The 19130-nt window shown below is 45.0% G+C and overlaps 1 protein-coding gene across 1 annotated transcript in view; it reads right to left on the bottom strand.

Moving 5' to 3' along the window:
* The window catches only part of LOC126175796 (uncharacterized), a 314318-nt gene that overhangs the window by 136658 nt on the left and 158530 nt on the right, over positions 1–19130 (bottom strand). The window contains exon 7 of the mRNA XM_049922776.1: positions 9318–9516. Coding sequence (XP_049778733.1) covers positions 9318–9516 — 199 coding nt within the window. The remainder of the gene's footprint in view (positions 1–9317; positions 9517–19130) is intronic.

Below are 19130 nucleotides of genomic sequence, written 5' to 3'. Positions count from 1 at the left end.
AACACACAGTCCACCAAACCCTCCTAAAAATTGCCGTCCACAGCCGACGACCCATGCATGTGTCAATGTTAACACCACGGCTTTGGGATCTATGACTGAAATGGACACGTGACCATCGGCAGTGGTGCAGTGGCAGAGGGTTACATGGTTTATGAAAACCGATGCCTTCATCATGCCTATGGGAGGGCGAAATCCGTTGTCTTCCAGGGGAACATCTCCGTGAGAACTGTAGTGCGGCAAGGAACAAACTGGTGGTGACTCCATTCACATCGGCATCCAAGGGCCGAGTGGAGCTAGTGCAAGGCACCATGACGGCCGAGTACACTGGCTGCAGACCACGCACACCCCTTCATCACGATCATGTTTCCCTACGACAGTGGTATTTTTTAAAAAAGATAAAGGTCACGAGGCCAACAGTGATGGAGTGGTTCGAGTAACACAGTGGCAAGTTCCAATTGATATGCTGCCCCCCCCCCCCCCCCCAACTCGTCAGATCTGAACCCGATCGAACACGTCTAGGATATGATTGAACGCCGCGTGAGAGTCATCTTTCCCCTCCCCGGAATTTATGGGAATTAGGTGACTTGTGTATGCACATGTCGTGCCCACTCCCTTCACCGACCTACCAAGATCTCATTGTTTCCATGCCACGACGTGTCACCGCTGTTTCCCGTGTCAAAGGTGGACACACAGGCTGTTACGTAGGTGGTCATAATGTTCTGGCTGGTCAGTGCAGAAACACCAGCAGTATGCAGTGCCTGAGCGCTGAAACGGAAACACTGAACGAGGCGGCGCGAACGCGGCATAGACCGACACCGTGCAAGGCCTTGATAGCGGCCCATCCACAGTGCTTCTCATCCCTCTACGCCCCAACATGTACACTGATGCCCATCATCTCTCTAGACGTGGCCTTGTCATGTTCATCACAGGATCAGTCATATCACTATGATCAGTGTTTTATACGGATTAGCTTTCGATGCTTGCATGAAGATAGATAATTTTCAGTTGAAAACTCAGATTCCACTTTCTTTTTTATAGGAATGCCACTCGGAAACCGGAGTACCAATTGAATTTTATAACTGGCGTTTGCTTCTATCCCGCGTGCGGATCTGACTCGGGCGAAGTCGGCAGTATTCGTAATCCTCTTTGTTTCATTCGCTACATTCTCCACCGTACGGCAAATCGACGGCTTTTCGATAACGCACAGTTAGTAAGAGGACTACGGCAAATGGCCGGAACACAGTTACTGCCGTCCGGTGACCGTGTTTCGCCATGCCTCGTCACTGCAGACGCCGACGGCCAAACGGCTTCATCGGGCTATACAGGCCTACGCGAGGTAGTTGCTGGGCGATTTACTTCGGTATTATTTGATATGACAATGAGTGTAACACTTGCAATCTTCAGCACTTGTTAGAACGGTATGGTGATTCTTCATCAGTATGTAGTCACGGTTACGTTAGTAATGACATTCAGTTAAGAAAGTGACGAGTAACGAATACTTTGTAGCGAGTATGTGCTTTGACAATACCGAATACATACGGTACAAAATTTGTTATTTTCACAGTTCTACTTTTGCATCAGTGGCGACTGGCGACTAGGTATGCAGAATGGCGCTTAGACGAAGCAGCTCCTTGCAACATGTATAAAGTAACAATTTTACGTATGAATTAGTTTTCCATTATCACTTCGTCTTCATTATGCAAGTGCTTGCCACGCAACGGTTTCTCCATCAGAGGAAAGATGAAGAAGTTAGATTGTGCCACGTCAAGTCAATGGGTGGGGTGCGCCTAAATTTGGCAGCCCGAAGAAGCAACGTGTTTGACTTTGTCTTCTCCAGAAAGAGCTGGGGCATTGTTGCTGACCGAAAATATCCCCTTGAATAGGTCCCCGCGACGCTTCGTCTTGATAGCACCCCACGACCTTTTCAGGAGATTTAGATGACGACGATTTGCAAATATATACACAAATCCATCGTGAAACCAATAACAAACTATGGGAATGAGTGCAGGGAACTCAAAGAAACAAATAAAACGGGAATCAGAGCTTTAGAAATGGACCACTTGAATGGAGCATCTAGAATTTCTCGACTTGATCGCGTAAGAAATGAGGAAGTAAGAAGAAGCACACAGAATCATTATAGTATTACGGACTGAATAGAAGAAAGACAGCTAGAGGTACTTTGGACATGTCAAAAGAATGAATGAAGATGGATGGCTCAGAGTACTTCCACGGCAACCACCTGGAAAGAGAAGGTGAGGAATACCATGCGAAATGTGGCTAAGTGGTATCCGAGAAGTGATGGAGACAAGGGGAATAGAAGAGGATGAGGCAGAACGGAGAGATCGAGGCGTTTGTCGACAGAGATGTGGGATGCGGCGACAGCTATAGAAACCCCTCAATAAGTAGAAGACAATTTGCCCCTTACGAGCATAATCTTTCAGCAAAAAAGCAAAAAGCTCGCTTTCCCCTATGGTGATTGGACCTTTGCCCTTCTCAGTGGTGGCGTACCCACATTTATACTGCCTGATTTGCTCCTTTGTTTCGGGGTAAAAATGATCCGCCCTGCACTCGTCCATAGCGATTATGTGGGTTAAGAAGTCACGTGAATATCCTGACACGGGTGCAACCTTTCCGTTGATGGCTCGGTTCAGAAGGTTTTTTTTTTCAATGGATGGCAGTAGTCGCTGACCCTAAGAGGCGAAGTGGTGGTGGGGGGGAGGGGGGAGGACTTTTTCAACCAGAATGGATTTTCACTCTGCAGCTGAATGAGCGCTGTTTTGAAACTTTCTGGCACTCTGAAACTGCGTGCCCCACCTAGACTCGAATCCGGCACTACCGACTGACCTATCCAGGCAAGACTCACGATTCCCCCGCCCCCTCTCCCCTCATAGCTTCACTTCGCACCAGCTCCTCTCTCCTATCTCCCAAACTTTACAGAAGTTGTTCTGCATGTCTTAAGCGCCTAACCTGCCGAAAAGTCACAAATCGGCGCACACTCCACTGAAGAGTGAAAATTCGTTCTGGGGACATCTGCATCTACGTCTACATGAGTTCTCTGCTCTTCAGACTTAAGTGTCCACAGAGGCTTCTTCGAACCACCTTCAGACTGTTTCCCTACCATTCCACACACTAAAAGCGCGTAGGAGAAATGAACACTTAAAACTTCCCGTACGAACTCTGATTTCTCTTATTTTATTACGATTTCAAATTGAATATAAACAGTCACTACCGCAATAAACTTTTTTTAGTATAAAGTTACCGATTTCGGTCTGTTTTATGCCATCTTCAGACGCACACCAAGATGGCTGTGAACGGAGCAGGCACTACTCTTCCACGAACGCTAGTCTAGGTGATTCATTTCAAAGGCCTCTTCTGGTGTTTACTCTGCACCTTCTTGTTGCTCTATCCTTTGTTGTGCATGGCATAAATTCTGGAAAATGTGTGGCCATAAGACGAGTCGCTTTTGATGTGCGAGATGGACGTCCACTTGATGACCCTGGTTGAGGATAGGATACGGCCAGCATATACCACGAGATTGAGCACCATTTCCAATCTGCCGTTTTCGCCGCCATGTCTTTTGTACAGTAAGTATACAAAGAATCATGCAACATTCAATACATGGTGAGAAACAGTCTGATAGCACTTCGTTTTTTAGATTGCTCCTAGCCATCTGACAGCTATGCAATGGGGAAACGCCCAGCCCACGTCTCCCATATTCTTCTTGTAATCCATGACAACACTTGGCTTTTGCACGATACCATTCTTTGAATTCACTTCTTGAAGTGTATCGTCAATGAACGTGTTGGTAATCACGACGTGTCTGTTGCCCTGTTAATTTTTGACAGTTACGTACTCGCCATTCTTCAGTTTGACATTTTCATGAAGTCAGGGAACACCTTCTGTATTGTCACATTGTCCCGATAACTTTTTTCTTTATTTTTATTTTATCCCCCCGCGTCGCATATGGTCGGCAGGGGGGTGGGGGGGTAGGAGGTGGGAAGCCACCAACGGTACAGTCAACCCACTCTTCCGCTATTGACGATAAACATTACTCAGACGAAAAAACAAGAAACAGAAAGGTGAGAAATAACAATGAATTTAAAACTTTTTAATGATTGAAAAATGGAACTTCTTGTATATACGAGATAAGACTTTGCACTTGTAGTTAAAAACAATAAAAATAAAACGAAAACATAATAAAAGCACATTAAAAACATTTAAAACATGATACCGAAACACCGATAAGACACTAAAAAATGGAAATACTTAAATACTTGCCCTGGAATAGGGGGTCAGTTGTTGAAGAGAAAGAGATTGGCCAGTGAGCAGGGTACGAATGTGGTGGTGTTAGTCTCTGTCAGTCCATTATGGCCAGGGGACATTGGCTGGTACGTACTTCTCAATTCAATAAACTTTACCAACAGCCGTATACTTTACGTTACTGTATTTTATTTCGAACGCAACCAGTTTCGGCAATTTATTTTGCCGTCTTCAGGCCCCATCGTTATGCAACTGACTCATACGGAAGGGTAACACCAACTCACCCTTTCGTATGAATCAGATGCACAACGATCGGGATTCACGGTATCCAGTTTTATGGCGCTATACGATAAGCTCGTTGATTCGATAAAAGCGTATTGGGCCTCAAGATGGCAAAATGAATTGCCGAAACTGGTTGCGTTCGAAATAAAATAACATAACCTATATATGGCTGTTGGTAAATTTTATTGAATTGAGAAGTGGTGGTATAAGGATGAAGGACTGGTGCACAGTATCGATGGGGTAGGAGTGGCTATTGTGACAGACGAGGGATGGATTAGAGGGAGGGGGAGAAGGAGAGAGAGATGGGGAGGCAATGGGTGGTAAGGAAATGTGGGGAGGGGAGGGAGATGTGGCCCTGATGAGGTGAAATTGGTAAGGTGGACTTATAGCTGGTAGGAGCTCCGAACATAATCTGGGAGGTGGGGATGGTTGAAGTTTCTTTGGGAGAGTATGTGTTGGGTTATAAGTGTAGGGTTGGTGAGATGTATTGGTGAAGGCGCAACAGCGTACGAGGATTGGAACGTTGAAGGGAAACTACAGGATTATTGGAGTCGAGTTGCGGATGGTGTAGTTTGTTCGGAGGTGTTCAGTGTGTGAGGAGATGCGGGAATGGGGTGAGCTGGTAAAGGATCCTTTTGAGGGAAGGTAGTGGATGCTGTAAGCAAGGTGGACTGTCCGGCGTTCTGGGATCTGGAGGGACTTACAGAACTTGGGTGGGCGAATGTGTCGACATAGTCGATTTTCCTATTAATTAGTTTGTCAACCAAATCGGCATTAATCTATCAGTTGTCAAAGTAAATACAGTAACAATTTCTAAGCAAATCCGGAGAACCTCCATGATAATTCTAGAAGTTGCTTTCCCTTCAGAGTAATGATTGCCATAATTTGTGTCCTCACCAACAGAACAAAGAAAAACGTTATAAATCGCCGAGGACACATTATTTTCACTGACGAGATGCTCCACCTAATAGAGAAAGCATTAACTAGTAGCATTTCAGCATCTACCGGCCTGCAACTCGTCATTCCCATCTGCTACAAGCCAAGAATACTGCGGATACCTACGTCCGTCGGACCCAGTGAGAATGAGTAGGCCATGAGCCAGAGCTAATAGAGAGCATCATGACTGATACAGGGATTAGTGATCACAAGGTCGTTGTAGCTAGGCTCAATACCGTTTCTTCCAAATCCACCAGAAAGAAACGCAAAATTATTTTATTTAAAAAAGCGGATAAAGTGTCACTAGAAGCCTTCCTAAGAGACAATCTCCATTCCTTCCGAACTGACTATGCAAATGTAGACGAGATGTGGCTCAAATTCAAAGATATAGTATCAACAGCAATTGAGAGATTCATACCTCATAAATTGGTAAGAGATGGAACTGATCCCCCATGGTACACAAAACAGGTCCGAACGCTGTTGCAGAGGCAACGGAAAAAGCATGCGAAGTTCAGAAGAACGCGAAATACCGAAGATTGGCTAAAATTTACAGACGCGCGAAATTTGGCACGGACTTCAATGCGAGATGCCTTTAATAGGTTCCACAACGAAACATTGTCTCGAAATTTGGTAGAAAATCCGAAGAAATTCTGGTCGTATGTAAAGTACACAAGCGGCAAGATGCAGTCAATACCTTCGCTGCGCAGTGCCAATGGTACTGTTACCGACGACTGTGCAGCTAAAGCGGAGTTATTGAACGCAGTTTTCCGAAATTCCTTCACCAGGGAAGACGAATGGAATATTCCAGAATTTGAAACACGAACAGCTGCTAGCATGAGTTTCTTAGAAGTAGATACCTTAGGGGTTGCGAAGCAACTCAAATCGCTTGATACGGGCAAGTCTTCAGGTCCAGTTTGTATACCGATTAGGTTCCTTTCAGATTACGCTGATACAATAGATCCCTACTTAGCAATCAAATACAACCGCTCGCTCACCGATAGATCTGTACCTGCAGATTGGAAAATTGCGCAGGTCGCACCAGTGTTTAAGAAGGGTAGTAGGAGTAATCCGTCGAACTACAGACCTATATCATTGACGTCGGTTTGCAGTAGGGTTTTGGAGCATATACTGTATTCAAACATTATGAATCACTTCGAAGGGGACGATCTATTGATACGTAATCAGCATGGTTTCAGAAATCATCGTTCTTGTGCAACGCTGCTAGCTCTTTATTCGCACGAAGTAATGGCCGCTATCGACAAGGGATCTCTCCGTATTTCTAGATTTACGGAAAGCTTTTGACACCGTTCCTCACAAGCGACTTCTAATCAAGCTGCGGGCCTACGGGGTATCGTCTCAGTTGTGCGACTGGATTCGTGATTTCCTGTCAGGAAGGACGCAGTTCGTAGTAATAGACGCCAAATCATCGAGTAAAACTGAAGTGATATCAGGTGTTCCCCAGGGAAGCGTCCTGGGACCTCTGCTGATCCTGATCTATATAAATGACCTGGGTGACAATCTGAGCAGTTCTCTTAGGTTGTTCGCAGATGATGCTGTAATTTACCGTCTAGTAAGGTCTTCCGAAGACCAGTATCAGTTGCAAAGCGATTTAGAAAAGATTGCTGTATGGTGTGGCGGGTGGCAGTTGACGCTAAATAACGAAAAGTGTGAGGTGATCCAATGAATTCCAAAAGAAATCCGTTGGAATTCGATTACTCGACAAATAGTACAATTCTCAAGGCTGTCAATTCAACTAACTACCTGGGTGTTAAAATTACGAACAACTTCAGTTGGAAAGACCTCATAGATAATATTGTGGGGAAGGCGAGCCAAAGGTTGCGTTTCATTGGCAAGACACTTAGAAGATGCAAGTCCACTAAAGAGACAGCTTACACTACACGCCCTCGTCCTCTGTTAGAATATTGCTGCGCGGTGTGGGATCCTTACCAGGTGGGATTGACGGGGGACATCGAAAGGGTGCAAAAAAGGGCAGCTCGTTTTGTATTATCACGTAAGAGGGGTGGGAGTGAGGCAGATATGATACGCGAGTTGGGATGGAAGTCATTAAAGCAAAGACGCTTTTCGTCGCGGCGAGATCTACACTCCTGGAAATGGAAAAAAGAACACATTGACACCGGTGTGTCAGACCCACCATACTTGCTCCGGACACTGCGAGAGGGCTGTACAAGCAATGATCACACGCACGGCACAGCGGACACACCAGGAACCGCGGTGTTGGCCGTCGAATGGCGCTAGCTGCGCAGCATTTGTGCACCGCCACCGTCAGTGTCAGCCAGTTTGCCGTGGCATACGGAGCTCCATCGCAGTCTTTAAGACTGGTAGCATGCCGCGACAGCGTGGACGTGAATCGTATGTGCAGTTGACGGACTTTGAGCGAGGGCGTATAGTGGGCATGCGGGAGGCCGGGTGGACGTACCGCCGAATTGCTCAACACGTGGGGCGTGAGGTCTCCACAGTACATCGATGTTGTCGCCAGTGGTCGGCGGAAGGTGCACGTGCCCGTCGACCTGGGACCGGACCGCAGCGACGCACGGATGCACGCCAGGACCGTAGGATCCTACGCAGTGCCGTAGGGGACCGCACCGCCACTTCCCAGCAAATTAGGGACACTGTTGCTCCTGGGGTATCGGCGAGGACCATTCGCAACCGTCTCCATGAAGCTGGGCTACGGTCCCGCACACCGTTAGGCCGTCTTCCGCTCACGCCCCAACATCGTGCAGCCCGCCTCCAGTGGTGTCGCGACAGGCGTGAATGGAGGGACGAATGGAGACGTGTCGTCTTCAGCGATGAGAGTCGCTTCTGCCTTGGTGCCAATGATGGTCGTATGCGTGTTTGGCGCCGTGCAGGTGAGCGCCACAATCAGGACTGCATACGACCGAGGCACACAGGGCCAACACCCGGCATCATGGTGTGGGGAGCGATCTCCTACACTGGCCGTACACCACTGGTGATCGTCGAGGGGACACTGAATAGTGCACGGTACATCCAAACCGTCATCGAACCCATCGTTCTACCATTCCTATACCGGCAAGGGAACTTGCTGTTCCAACAGGACAATGCACGTCCGCATGTATCCCGTGCCACCCAACGTGCTCTAGAAGGTGTAAGTCAACTACCCTGGCCAGCAAGATCTCCGGATCTGTCCCCCATTCAGCATGTTTGGGACTGGATGAAGCGTCGTCTCACGCGGTCTGCACGTCCAGCACGAACGCTGGTCCAACTGAGGCGCCAGGTGGAAATGGCATGGCAAGCCGTTCCACAGGACTACATCCAGCATCTCTACGATCGTCTCCGTGGGAGAATAGCAGCCTGCATTGCTGCGAAAGGTGGATATACACTGTACTAGTGCCGACATTGTGCATGCTCTGTTGCCTGTGTCTATGTGCCTGTGGTTCTGTCAGTGTGATCATGTGATGTATCTGACCCCAGGAATGTGTGAATAAAGTTTCCCCTTCCTGGGACAATGAATTCATGGTGTTCTTATTTCAATTTCCAGGAGTGTATTTACGAAATTTCAGTCACCAACTTTCTCTTCCGAATGCGAAAATATTTTGTTGAGCCCAACCTACATAGGTAGGAATGATAATTCAAAATAAAATAAGAGAAATCAGAGCTCGAACAGGTTTAGGTGTTCATTTTTCCTGCGCGCTGTTCGGGAGTGGAATGGTAGGGAGATAGTATGATTGTGGTTCGATGAACCCTCTGCCAAGCACTTAAATGTGAATTGCAGAGTAATCATGTAGATGTAGATGTAGATGGTCGAATATATCCGTCATGCCAACGTAGAAGCTTATGGCTGGCGAGGCTGCAGTACTTACCACAAATTTCAGTGTTGCCTGGAAAGATGTCCGCACAGGGAGGGACGGTAAGTTCCGCAAGGCGGTCGGGTCCCTCGCGCGTCTCGTTGCGGTCGCGAGGAATCACCCGCAGCTCGTACGTAGTGTCGAAGGACAGGCCGTCCAGCCTGTACGACAGCCAGGCGCCGCCTCCTCTCTGATCCTCTGCCAGGTACAGCGGCTGTGGACAAGCCACGTTTCCCGTATCACAGCTACCTTGCTGCCTGTGGTGTGCGTACTGTAAGACCTTCCGTACACACACCATCAGATTATTTGACTTGTCGCTCTAACGAAGTAGGCGAGTGTCAGCAATATGTCTCGTGGTCTTATCGTGGCGTGTTTATCTTCTGCCGTTAGGTCAGACGATAGAAATGCCACTTGCACACTTAGAGTAGCAGATTGCCGGTGACCAACTTTAAACAGAACTTGTTTAATTTTCACACACATTTATTAAATTAATAACAAGCATAGACATTACGTAACTTGATTCTGGATGCTGTTTACAATTGACAATCTGAAGTTCCTGTGGTCTTGGTACGTTAATCTTATTCTCACATATCTCTGATACTTGACAAAAGTGTCTATACATTTATCTTCATGGCTGTGTACAGAAATATGGTAATCTTATTAGGTGCAGACTGAAACTTGACTATAGACTGGTACAGACTAATGCAGACTGGTACAGACTGGTGCCGACAAATGCAGACTGGTACAGACTGGTGCCGACAAATGCAGACTGACTAATCGGAGGTCTGTACACTCGTTTAATACCTCGCGCATTCAGGTATCACTGCGCGAGTGTCATCCGCGAGGAGAAAAGGTCCTACGTTAGCAGCAATCTCATTGGCTGCATTACATATCAATACGCGGATTGGCGGAAGCAGAATTTGGTCCGTCTCTAAGGCAGCGCCATCTCGTAGTGCGGAGACGGACGAGTGCTGCGCCTGCGCTGTTGTGCTTAGCGCTCTAGTGGGAAAGTTGTGTACGCGCTGACTACGCTGAACTATGTACACAACACTGCCCCTTATCAAACAAGTCAAAACCACCGTGGTAACAAGCACATGAATACATCAGTACAGAGAATGCTTCGCTTCAGCTGTCGAGAATGAACGATATATTGACCACAATATGTTTCGCGACTAAAATATCCCATTCTCAAGTAGTAAAAGTTAGAACTGCTGAGCCTCTGTGTTAATAAATTAACAGTAATCTCCAGATTTTTCAAGGAATCGAACTCGCATGTATAAAACAGCTTCAAGTGCCAGATTACTGTACAAGTGAGTTAATGTGTTAAATACACTCTAATATGAAAAAAATGACACAACACGAAGGAATTATTCGAATGGGACGGAAAACGGTAGATTTCATGTACATATAAATACATACAAATGATTACAATTTCAAAAAAGTTGAATTACTTGTTCAAGAGAAAGAGTTTCACAAATTGAGGAAGCCATTAATGCATTGGTCCACCTCTGGCCCTTATCAAGCAGCTGTTAGGCTTGGCGTTGATTGGAAGAGTTATTGCATGTTCTCCTGAGAGATATCGTGCCAAATTCTGTCCTAATGACGTGTTAGATCTTCAAAATCCCGAGATGGTTGGAGGACTCAGTCCATAATTCTCTAAACATTCTCAACTGGGGAGAGATCTGGCGACCTTGCTGACAAAGGTAAGGTTTGGCTACCACTGACAGGGGAGGCCACGACGTTGACATCACGGGTTTAGTTCAGGCATTGTACTCCTTTACTGGGCCATTAAAACAACATAATGTACAAGTAGAAAACACCGGCACGGTAGCTCAGCATGTCCAGTCAGAGAGCTGACTAGTCTCTGTAATAAAAAGAACCTGAGTGAGGGCATCAACAACAAACAAAATGAAAAAAAAAGTGGTTAACGTTCGCGCTTTGCGAGAGGGCCCTGGACGAGGCGACGGTTCGAATCTCGCTGAAACGTATCTTTTAATCTATATTTTTTCATCACTGGTCACAGTACTTAATTTGTACGACATTTGAGAGGTAATATAATGAAAAAAAAAAACGTGCACATTTTCATGAAACTGTAGTGAATTTCATATGTTATTTGAATATTTAATATTTGTAATTAAATTTTCAAGGACGAGGGACAGGCTTTGGAAGCCCAAGCCAAACTTCGATAAATAATGATGTGAATGACGTTACTCACAATCCGTAATACAGCGTGTCACAAGAGCAGCGGACAATTACTCGTCAGATGTGCTCTCGACACCGCACGTTGCAGGATGTTATTTGTCATACAGACATGGAAAACAACTTGACACTTCATGCAAATATACGTCGTTTTTTCATTGTATTACCTCTCAATTGTCACATAAATTTCATAATATGACCAGTGATGAAAACGATAGATTAACAACTACGTTTGAGCGGGAGTCGAACCGTCGCCTCATACACGTTCGTCTTACGAAGCTCGATCGCAAATCACTTGACACCATAAACTCTAACGTCCGGCACCTACACACAGATACGTAAGCCACATAAGAAATGGGTAAAAGTTCTCTTGCGATAATCTACGAGGGTCACTCCAAAAGAAATGCACACTATTTTTTTAATCCATCTTTTATTCTAAATGTTTGAAAGTTTTACAGTGTGTAGATACATCCTTTAGGAACAATATTTTCATTTCTCCACATAATTTCCATCCCTCTCAACTGACTTGCGCCACCTTGGAACCAGCGCCTGTAACCCGCACAGTAAAATTCTGCACCAACCTGTTAGAGCCACTGTTTGACAGCGTGCACAAGGGAGTCATCATCTTCAAACCTTGCTCCACGAACAGAGTCTTTCAGTTTCCCAAACAGATGATAGTCACATGGAGCCAGGTCAGGACTGTAAGGCGGGTGTTTCAGTGTTGTCCATCCGAGTTTTGTCATCGCTTCCATGGTTTTTTGACTGACATGTGGCCGTGCATTGTCGTGCAACAGCAAAACATCCTGCTTTCGCCAATGTGGTCAGACATGACTCAGTCGAGCTTGAAGTTTCTTCAGTGTCATCACATATGCTTCAGAATTTATGGTGGTTCCACTTGGTATGATGTCCACAAGCAAGAGTCCTTCGGAATCGAAAAACACCGTAGCCATAACTTTTCCAGCAGAAGGTGTGGTTTTGAATTTTTTTTTCTTGGGTGAATTTGCATGATGCCACTCCATTGATTGCCTCTTCGTCTCTGGTGAAAAATGACGGAGCCATGTTTCATCACCTGTCACAATTATTCCAAGCAATTATCTCCACTATTCTCGTACTGTTCCAAAAGTTGTCTGCATGCCGTTTTTCTTGTTTCTTCGTGAGCCACTGTCAACATCCTGGGAACTCACCTGGCACAAACCTTTTTTAACGCCAACACTTTCAGCATTCTGCAAACACTTTCTTCCATATCCCAACATAGCGCAAGAATTCGTTCACTGTGATGCGTCTGTCAGCAGTCACCAATTCTTTAACTATCTGCACATTGTCTGGAGTGTGTGCAGTACGAGGCCTGCCGCTGCGAGGACAATCCTCAATATTGCCGTGCCCGCTTTCATCACGTAACCTGTTTGCTCATCGACTAACTGTACTGCGATCGACAGCAGCATCTCCGTACACCTTATTCAACCTCTTGTGGATGTTTCCCACTGTCTCGTTTTCACAGCACAGGAATTCTATGACAGCACGTTGCTTCTGACGAACGTCAAGTGTGGCAGTCATCTTGAAGACATTAGAAGACATGCTGTGACGGCACCGCTCACGGAAACAGGTTGAACTAAGTTTGAAACCAAGCGGGAAGGATGTATCTACACACTGTAAAACTTTCACACATGCAGAATGAAAACTGTATTTTTGCAAAAATAGTGTGCATTTCTTTTCGAGTTAGCCTCGTAGGAACTGCCAGGACAGTGCACCGTACTACTTGCACATTATGTTGTTTTAATGGCCTACTAAACGCAAAGAAAGTTCGAAGTAAATCTGTGATCCCAACGTCGTGGCTTCCCCCTGTAAGGCAAGCAGTAGAACCTCTCGCCATGTGCTGAAATGTAAGCCCAAGATGGTTTGAAATGAAGGGCAATATCGTCGACGTATGTGAGGCAATACTGACCCTACGACTTATCTTAGAAGAAAGATTAACGAAAGGCAAACCTACGTTTCTAGCATTTTTAGACTTTGAGAAAGCTTTTTACAATGTTGACTGGAATACTCTCTTTCAAATTCTGAAGGTGGCAGGGGTAAAATACAGGGAGCGAAAGGCTATTAACAATTTGTACAGAAATCAGATGGCAATAATAAGATTTGAGGGGCATGAAAGGGAAGCAGTGGTTGTGAAGGGAGTGAGACAGGGTTGTAGGCTTTCCCCGATGGTATTCAATCTGTATATTGAACGAGCAGTAAAGGAAACAAAAGAAAAGTTCGGAGTAGGAATTAAAATCCATGGAGAAGATATAAAAACTTTAAGGTTCGCCGATGACATTGTAACTCTGTCAGAGGCAGCAAAGGACTTGCAAGAGCAGTTGAATGGAATGGACAGTGTCTTGAAAGGAGGGTATAAGATGAACATCAACAAAAACAAAACGAGAATAATGGAATGTAGTCGAATTAAGTCGGGTGATGCTGAGGGAATTAGATTAGGAAATGAGACACTTAAAGTAGTAAAGGCGTTTTGCTATTTGGGGAGCAAAATAACTGATGATGGTCGAAGTAGAGAGGATACAAAATGTAGACTGGCAATGGCAAGGAAAGCGTTTCTGAAGAAGAGAAATTTGTTAACATCGAGTATTGATTTAAGCGTCAGGAAGTCGTTTCTGAAAGTATTTGTATGAAGTGTAGCCATGTATGGAAGTGAAACATGGACGATAAATAGTTTGGAGAAGAAGAGAATAGAAGCTTTAGAAATGTGGTGCTACAGAAGAATGCTGAAGATTAGATGGGTAGATCACATAACTAATGAGGAGGTATTGAACAGAATTAGGGAGAAGAGGAAATTGTGGCACAACTTGACAAGAAGAAGGGACCGGTTGGTAGGACATATTCTGAGGCATCAAGGGATCACCAATTTAGCATTGGAGGGCAGTGTGGAGGGTAAAAATCGTAGAGGGAGACCAAGAGATGAATACACTAAGCAGATTCAGAAGGAAGTAGGCTGCAGTAGGTACTGGGAGATGAAGAAGCTTGCACAGGATAGAGTAGCATGGAGAGCTTCATCAAACCAGTCTCAGGACTGAAGACCACAACAACAACATCGCTGTGTTTTAAGAATGCCAAGGATGACAACCAAAGGGGTCCTGCTAGGAAAAGAAACGGCCCCTCAGACCATCACTCCTGGTTGTCGGGCCGTTTAGCGGGGAACAGTCAGGTTGGTATCCCGTCACTGTCCGTGGCATCTCCAGACACGTATTAGCTGGTTGCTGAGGCTGAGTTCGAAGAGGGACTCATCTCTGAGGACAAGTCTACTCCACTCAATGAGATTCCGGGCCGAAGACGTGTCTGGAGCCGCCCTGAACAGCGGTGGCATACCGGATCCCAACCTGACTGTCTCCCGCCATGCAGTCCGACAGCCAGGAGTGATGGTCTGGACCTCTTTGGTTGTAATCCTCGGCACCCTTAAGGCACGGCGGTACGTCCCCGATATTGTGCGCTCCGTCTTGTCGCCTTTTATGGCAAGCCATCCTGGGCTTACGGTTCAGCAAGATAATGTTCACGCGTACATGGCGATAGTTTCTACTGCTTCTCGTCGTGCTTGCCAAATCCTGCCATGACCAGCAAGGTCGCCGGATGCCTCCCCAATTGAGAACATGGAGGACATCCAACAACTCTGTCAATCAGTAACAAGCCCAATAACTGCTTGCATAAGGGCCAGAGGTGGAACAACGCGTTCCTGACTTGCTCAATTTGTGAAGCTCTTTCTCTTGAGCAAACCCCACAATTTTTCTGAAATTGTAATCATTGGGTTGTCTGCACACGTACATCTCATCTACTGATCTCCGTCCAATTCGGATAAGTCCTTCGAGGTCCGTCTTTTTTTCTTTTTTTTTTTCTTAGAGTGTATTTGACATTAAGCGTGTAAGCGACAAACAGTTAAGAAAAAGTTTTAAGTTGGAAGTAACTAAGTGCTCTAATTACGGAACAAAAGCTAGTTTTTCAGGCATTTGATTGTTTACACGACATTGTATCCCCTGAACTGTGTTGACGTAAAATGATGCAGGTGCGTTCAGTGATATATGTGGATGCTGCCTGCAAATTGTGTTGGGAATGGAGTTAGCAGTAAACAGCTATAAGGGGCAGTATCCACGAGTGGAAAAAAGTAAGTAAACGGTTTATTACTTCAAAAGCAATCCACGTAACTATTAATTCTGTTGCGAGGCAAGACAGTCAATGTCTTCATAGAAAACTGTTTGCGGTTGCCTAAGAACCATGATTGTACTCAGCCGTGCACGTATTCATTCAGAGAAAATCGATGGCAACGAAGAAGTCTTTCTCCAGGGCACCAAAAATATGGAAATGGCACGGATAGATATCGGGCGATGTGTAAGGCCTTCCCAGCGTAGTCGAAACAACGTTGGGAACATGTGAGCGGCCATTATCCTGCAACACAATGATGCCGTTCTTAAGATTCCTGGGCGTCTGGATTTGAAGGGGCACGTTAATTTTTGTGGTGTCCACGTACCACTATGCATTAATGGTGGTGCGGTGTTCCAGGAAGTGAATGAGTAATGGGTTCTTGCAGTCAAAGAGAAAGGTTATCATGACTTTCTCGGGGTTGGCATGCCTTTTGTTTCGACTACGCTGCAGAAGTTCGGCGGAGAAGCTCTTACACACCCTTCATACAGCCACTATCACTTCCCAAGCGATTCCCGTATTTTTGGTGCCCTGAAAAAAGACGTTCGTGGCCGTTAGACAGGTAACCTGCAACTCAGATTGTGAACGGTGAACTATGATGGTTCAAATGGCTCTGAGCACTATGCGACTTAACTCCTGAGGTCATCATGTAGGGAAGCAGCCTACTCACGCCGTATAAAATTCACATCAGTCTTTCCATTGTGTGCCAGCCAGTCCGCTGTAATTAGCTCTGACGTCATAAATGTTGCGCAATACTTTAAAAATCAAGTAAATAACATGAAACGTTTCTAGCATGTCAGGAGTAATACTAAATCAATATGTGTTGAATATCAGTTCAATAACTTTAACCATTTTCGAAATTTGGACGTTTTTCTGTAAAAATCATTGGCGCAACAGAAAAGAGCTGGAAACTTAAAAATTTGTATTTAGATTCCTTTTGCATAATAATTTAGTAGAAACAGTATTCTGGATCTCACAAATTAAAATTTTAGTTGAAATTCATGATTTTTCTGGTTTTTGTCTTAAAAATTAAGGAAGCAAGATAGATTAAGTAGGCTAATAAATAAGGCTAGGATGTTTAAATTTAAGTAGAAGGGAGATCCGCTATAATCATAAAGATGTGAGAAGTTTCAACTGAATTACTATAAAACTATAGCGATAGCGTATCTCCAAAGAGCAAGTTCAGAGCTCGTCTACTGCGTGTAGTGTAATTAAATTAATTCTCTCGCCCAAAATATTTGACTTAGCCACGTCAGACTTTTATTATGATTACTTACCTGTGTGCTGATTGCACATTTAAATTGAGAGCTTCATCGTCCATCAGCAAAGGAAGCAATGATTTATTCGATAACTTAAAGTGGTGCATTACTAGCCCAGCGGCTAGTCGGGAGAGCAATTTTGATCAGGCGTTCCCTTAGCCGTCCGCACCGCGGCTTTATATATCAGAACGCTGCGCGAGAGAAGAATGCCCCAGTTCTCTCCAGACGCTGAATAGCACACTTCCTGTGCCGGCAGTCGCGTCGCGTCGGTATCATTGCTATAAACAGCCTCGGATGCCGTAATAAGTTACTCGGGATACGTGTAACCATGGAATCGTTTTCGAGTGAAGTGTTAATTCTGGGATGACTTTAATGATCTATCTTCAGTTTGCGTATGTCGTATCTTCACGTGCCACCGCGGGACAGACATTCTACCATTATTTAGCGTGGCGTTTGATGAACATTATCATCAAATTATGGCGAGCATTCACTTAAACATTTAATTTGAACAGTTATAGTTGTATCAGCGCATTAGACTCTGAACTGCTCTGTTAGTTGGATTGTGTGGAATCTTTCTGATCTGTGACTTTCAGAATCTAGTGAACATTTTTAGAGAATCGTTTTTGATTATGAATCCCAGACAATCTCCTAATTCCTCAGAGCTATAAGCTGTAGCTGTAAGGGTATTTCTCATATGAAGTGGGCACTAGGAATTCTAATTACAGGCTTCACGTTTTGCTAATCACTTTCTGGTTACCAATATTGTAGTTAGAGAGCCTGTGTTGAGAACGGCAAACAACAACAGACTGCATAAATAATAGGAACATTTAAATAACAATTATTCCACCCGCCGCTAATCGGCCGGGAAATGCATCTTTTCTACATTCAAATAACAACCATTATTCCACCAGCCGCCCCACAATCAGTCGCCTACAACTTAGAACTAATTAAACCTAACTAACCTGAGGACATCACACACATCCATGCCCGAGGCAAGATTCGAACCTGCGACCGTAGCGGTCGCTTGTTTCCAGACTGCAGCGCCTAGAACCGCACGGCCACTCCGGCCGGCCGTGAACTATGAGCTGGGCTATTCGATATATAGTACGAGTAATATAGATGCTGCTGTGGCATTGTGTAATGGCTTTATAATAAACCAATGTGAAAGTGCCCCGAAAAACTTAGAGTTTGGAGCAAGTATGCAACAAATTACCGACTTATCTCACTCTGAAATATTTTCAGGGAGCTAATTCTTCACTATTTTAATTATTACTACTTATTGGTACAATATTTGTTCATTCTTAGGGAAATTAAACATAATCATTCGCACCTGTAAGTGTACCAGTACCGTTACATATAATGTTTATTGTACAGGATACGAAAGCAACATGTAACACTGCAGTAAGAGAAGTGCGCAGCAACATACTTTTCCTATATCAGCAGTGTGGTGTAGATTCAAAAGTTTTTCACGAGTTCTGCTTTGCAGAAAACAAATCACTTGCAACTTGTGTTAAAGTAAAGTTGCTGGGAGCCTACTCTACTATAATTAGAATGGAAATTAATGACGAGATGCCAGCCGATACTGGCCAGGGTTCTTTTATGGCACTGCACACGTGCAAAAACATCCCGCCACTCATGATGCAATCTCCTCCAAGAGTGCTAATTACAGATCAGCATGAAATGGGTGCCACCGAAATGTGCCGCCATTTCACTGCCCTCGGAATTATCGGACGAAGGTGGAACTTCAGTTGTCATATACGTTAGTCCCGTCTCAGTCTTATATAAACAACGTCCAGCGACCAAAGTCAAGGCAACCATCACCACCATCACAATATGTACCGACTCGACACAAATGTACCAAAGAAGCCGAAACATAGTGAAACGCTTAGTAGTAATGTCGTAGTGGATGTAGATATGGTAGATGCAGATCACATTGTAAAAGCTGTATACATGTTGTTGTTATTGTTATTGTTGTCTTCAGTCCTGAGACTGGTTTGATGCAGCTCTCCATGCTACTCTATCCTGTGCAAGCTTCTTCATCTCCCAGTACCTACTGCAACCTACATCCTTCTGAATATGCTTAGTGTATTCATCTATTGGTCTCCCTCTACGATTTTTACCCTACACGCTGCCCTCCAATGCTAAATTTGTGATCCCTTGATGCCTCAGAACATGTCCTACCAACCGGTCCCTT

The sequence above is a fragment of the Schistocerca cancellata genome, chromosome 3, assembly GCF_023864275.1.
Source record: "Schistocerca cancellata isolate TAMUIC-IGC-003103 chromosome 3, iqSchCanc2.1, whole genome shotgun sequence".
Classification (NCBI taxonomy): Eukaryota; Metazoa; Arthropoda; class Insecta; order Orthoptera; family Acrididae; genus Schistocerca; species Schistocerca cancellata.
Note: the sequence above shows the minus strand (reverse complement) of the source record. Positions and strands in the feature narration are given on the sequence as shown.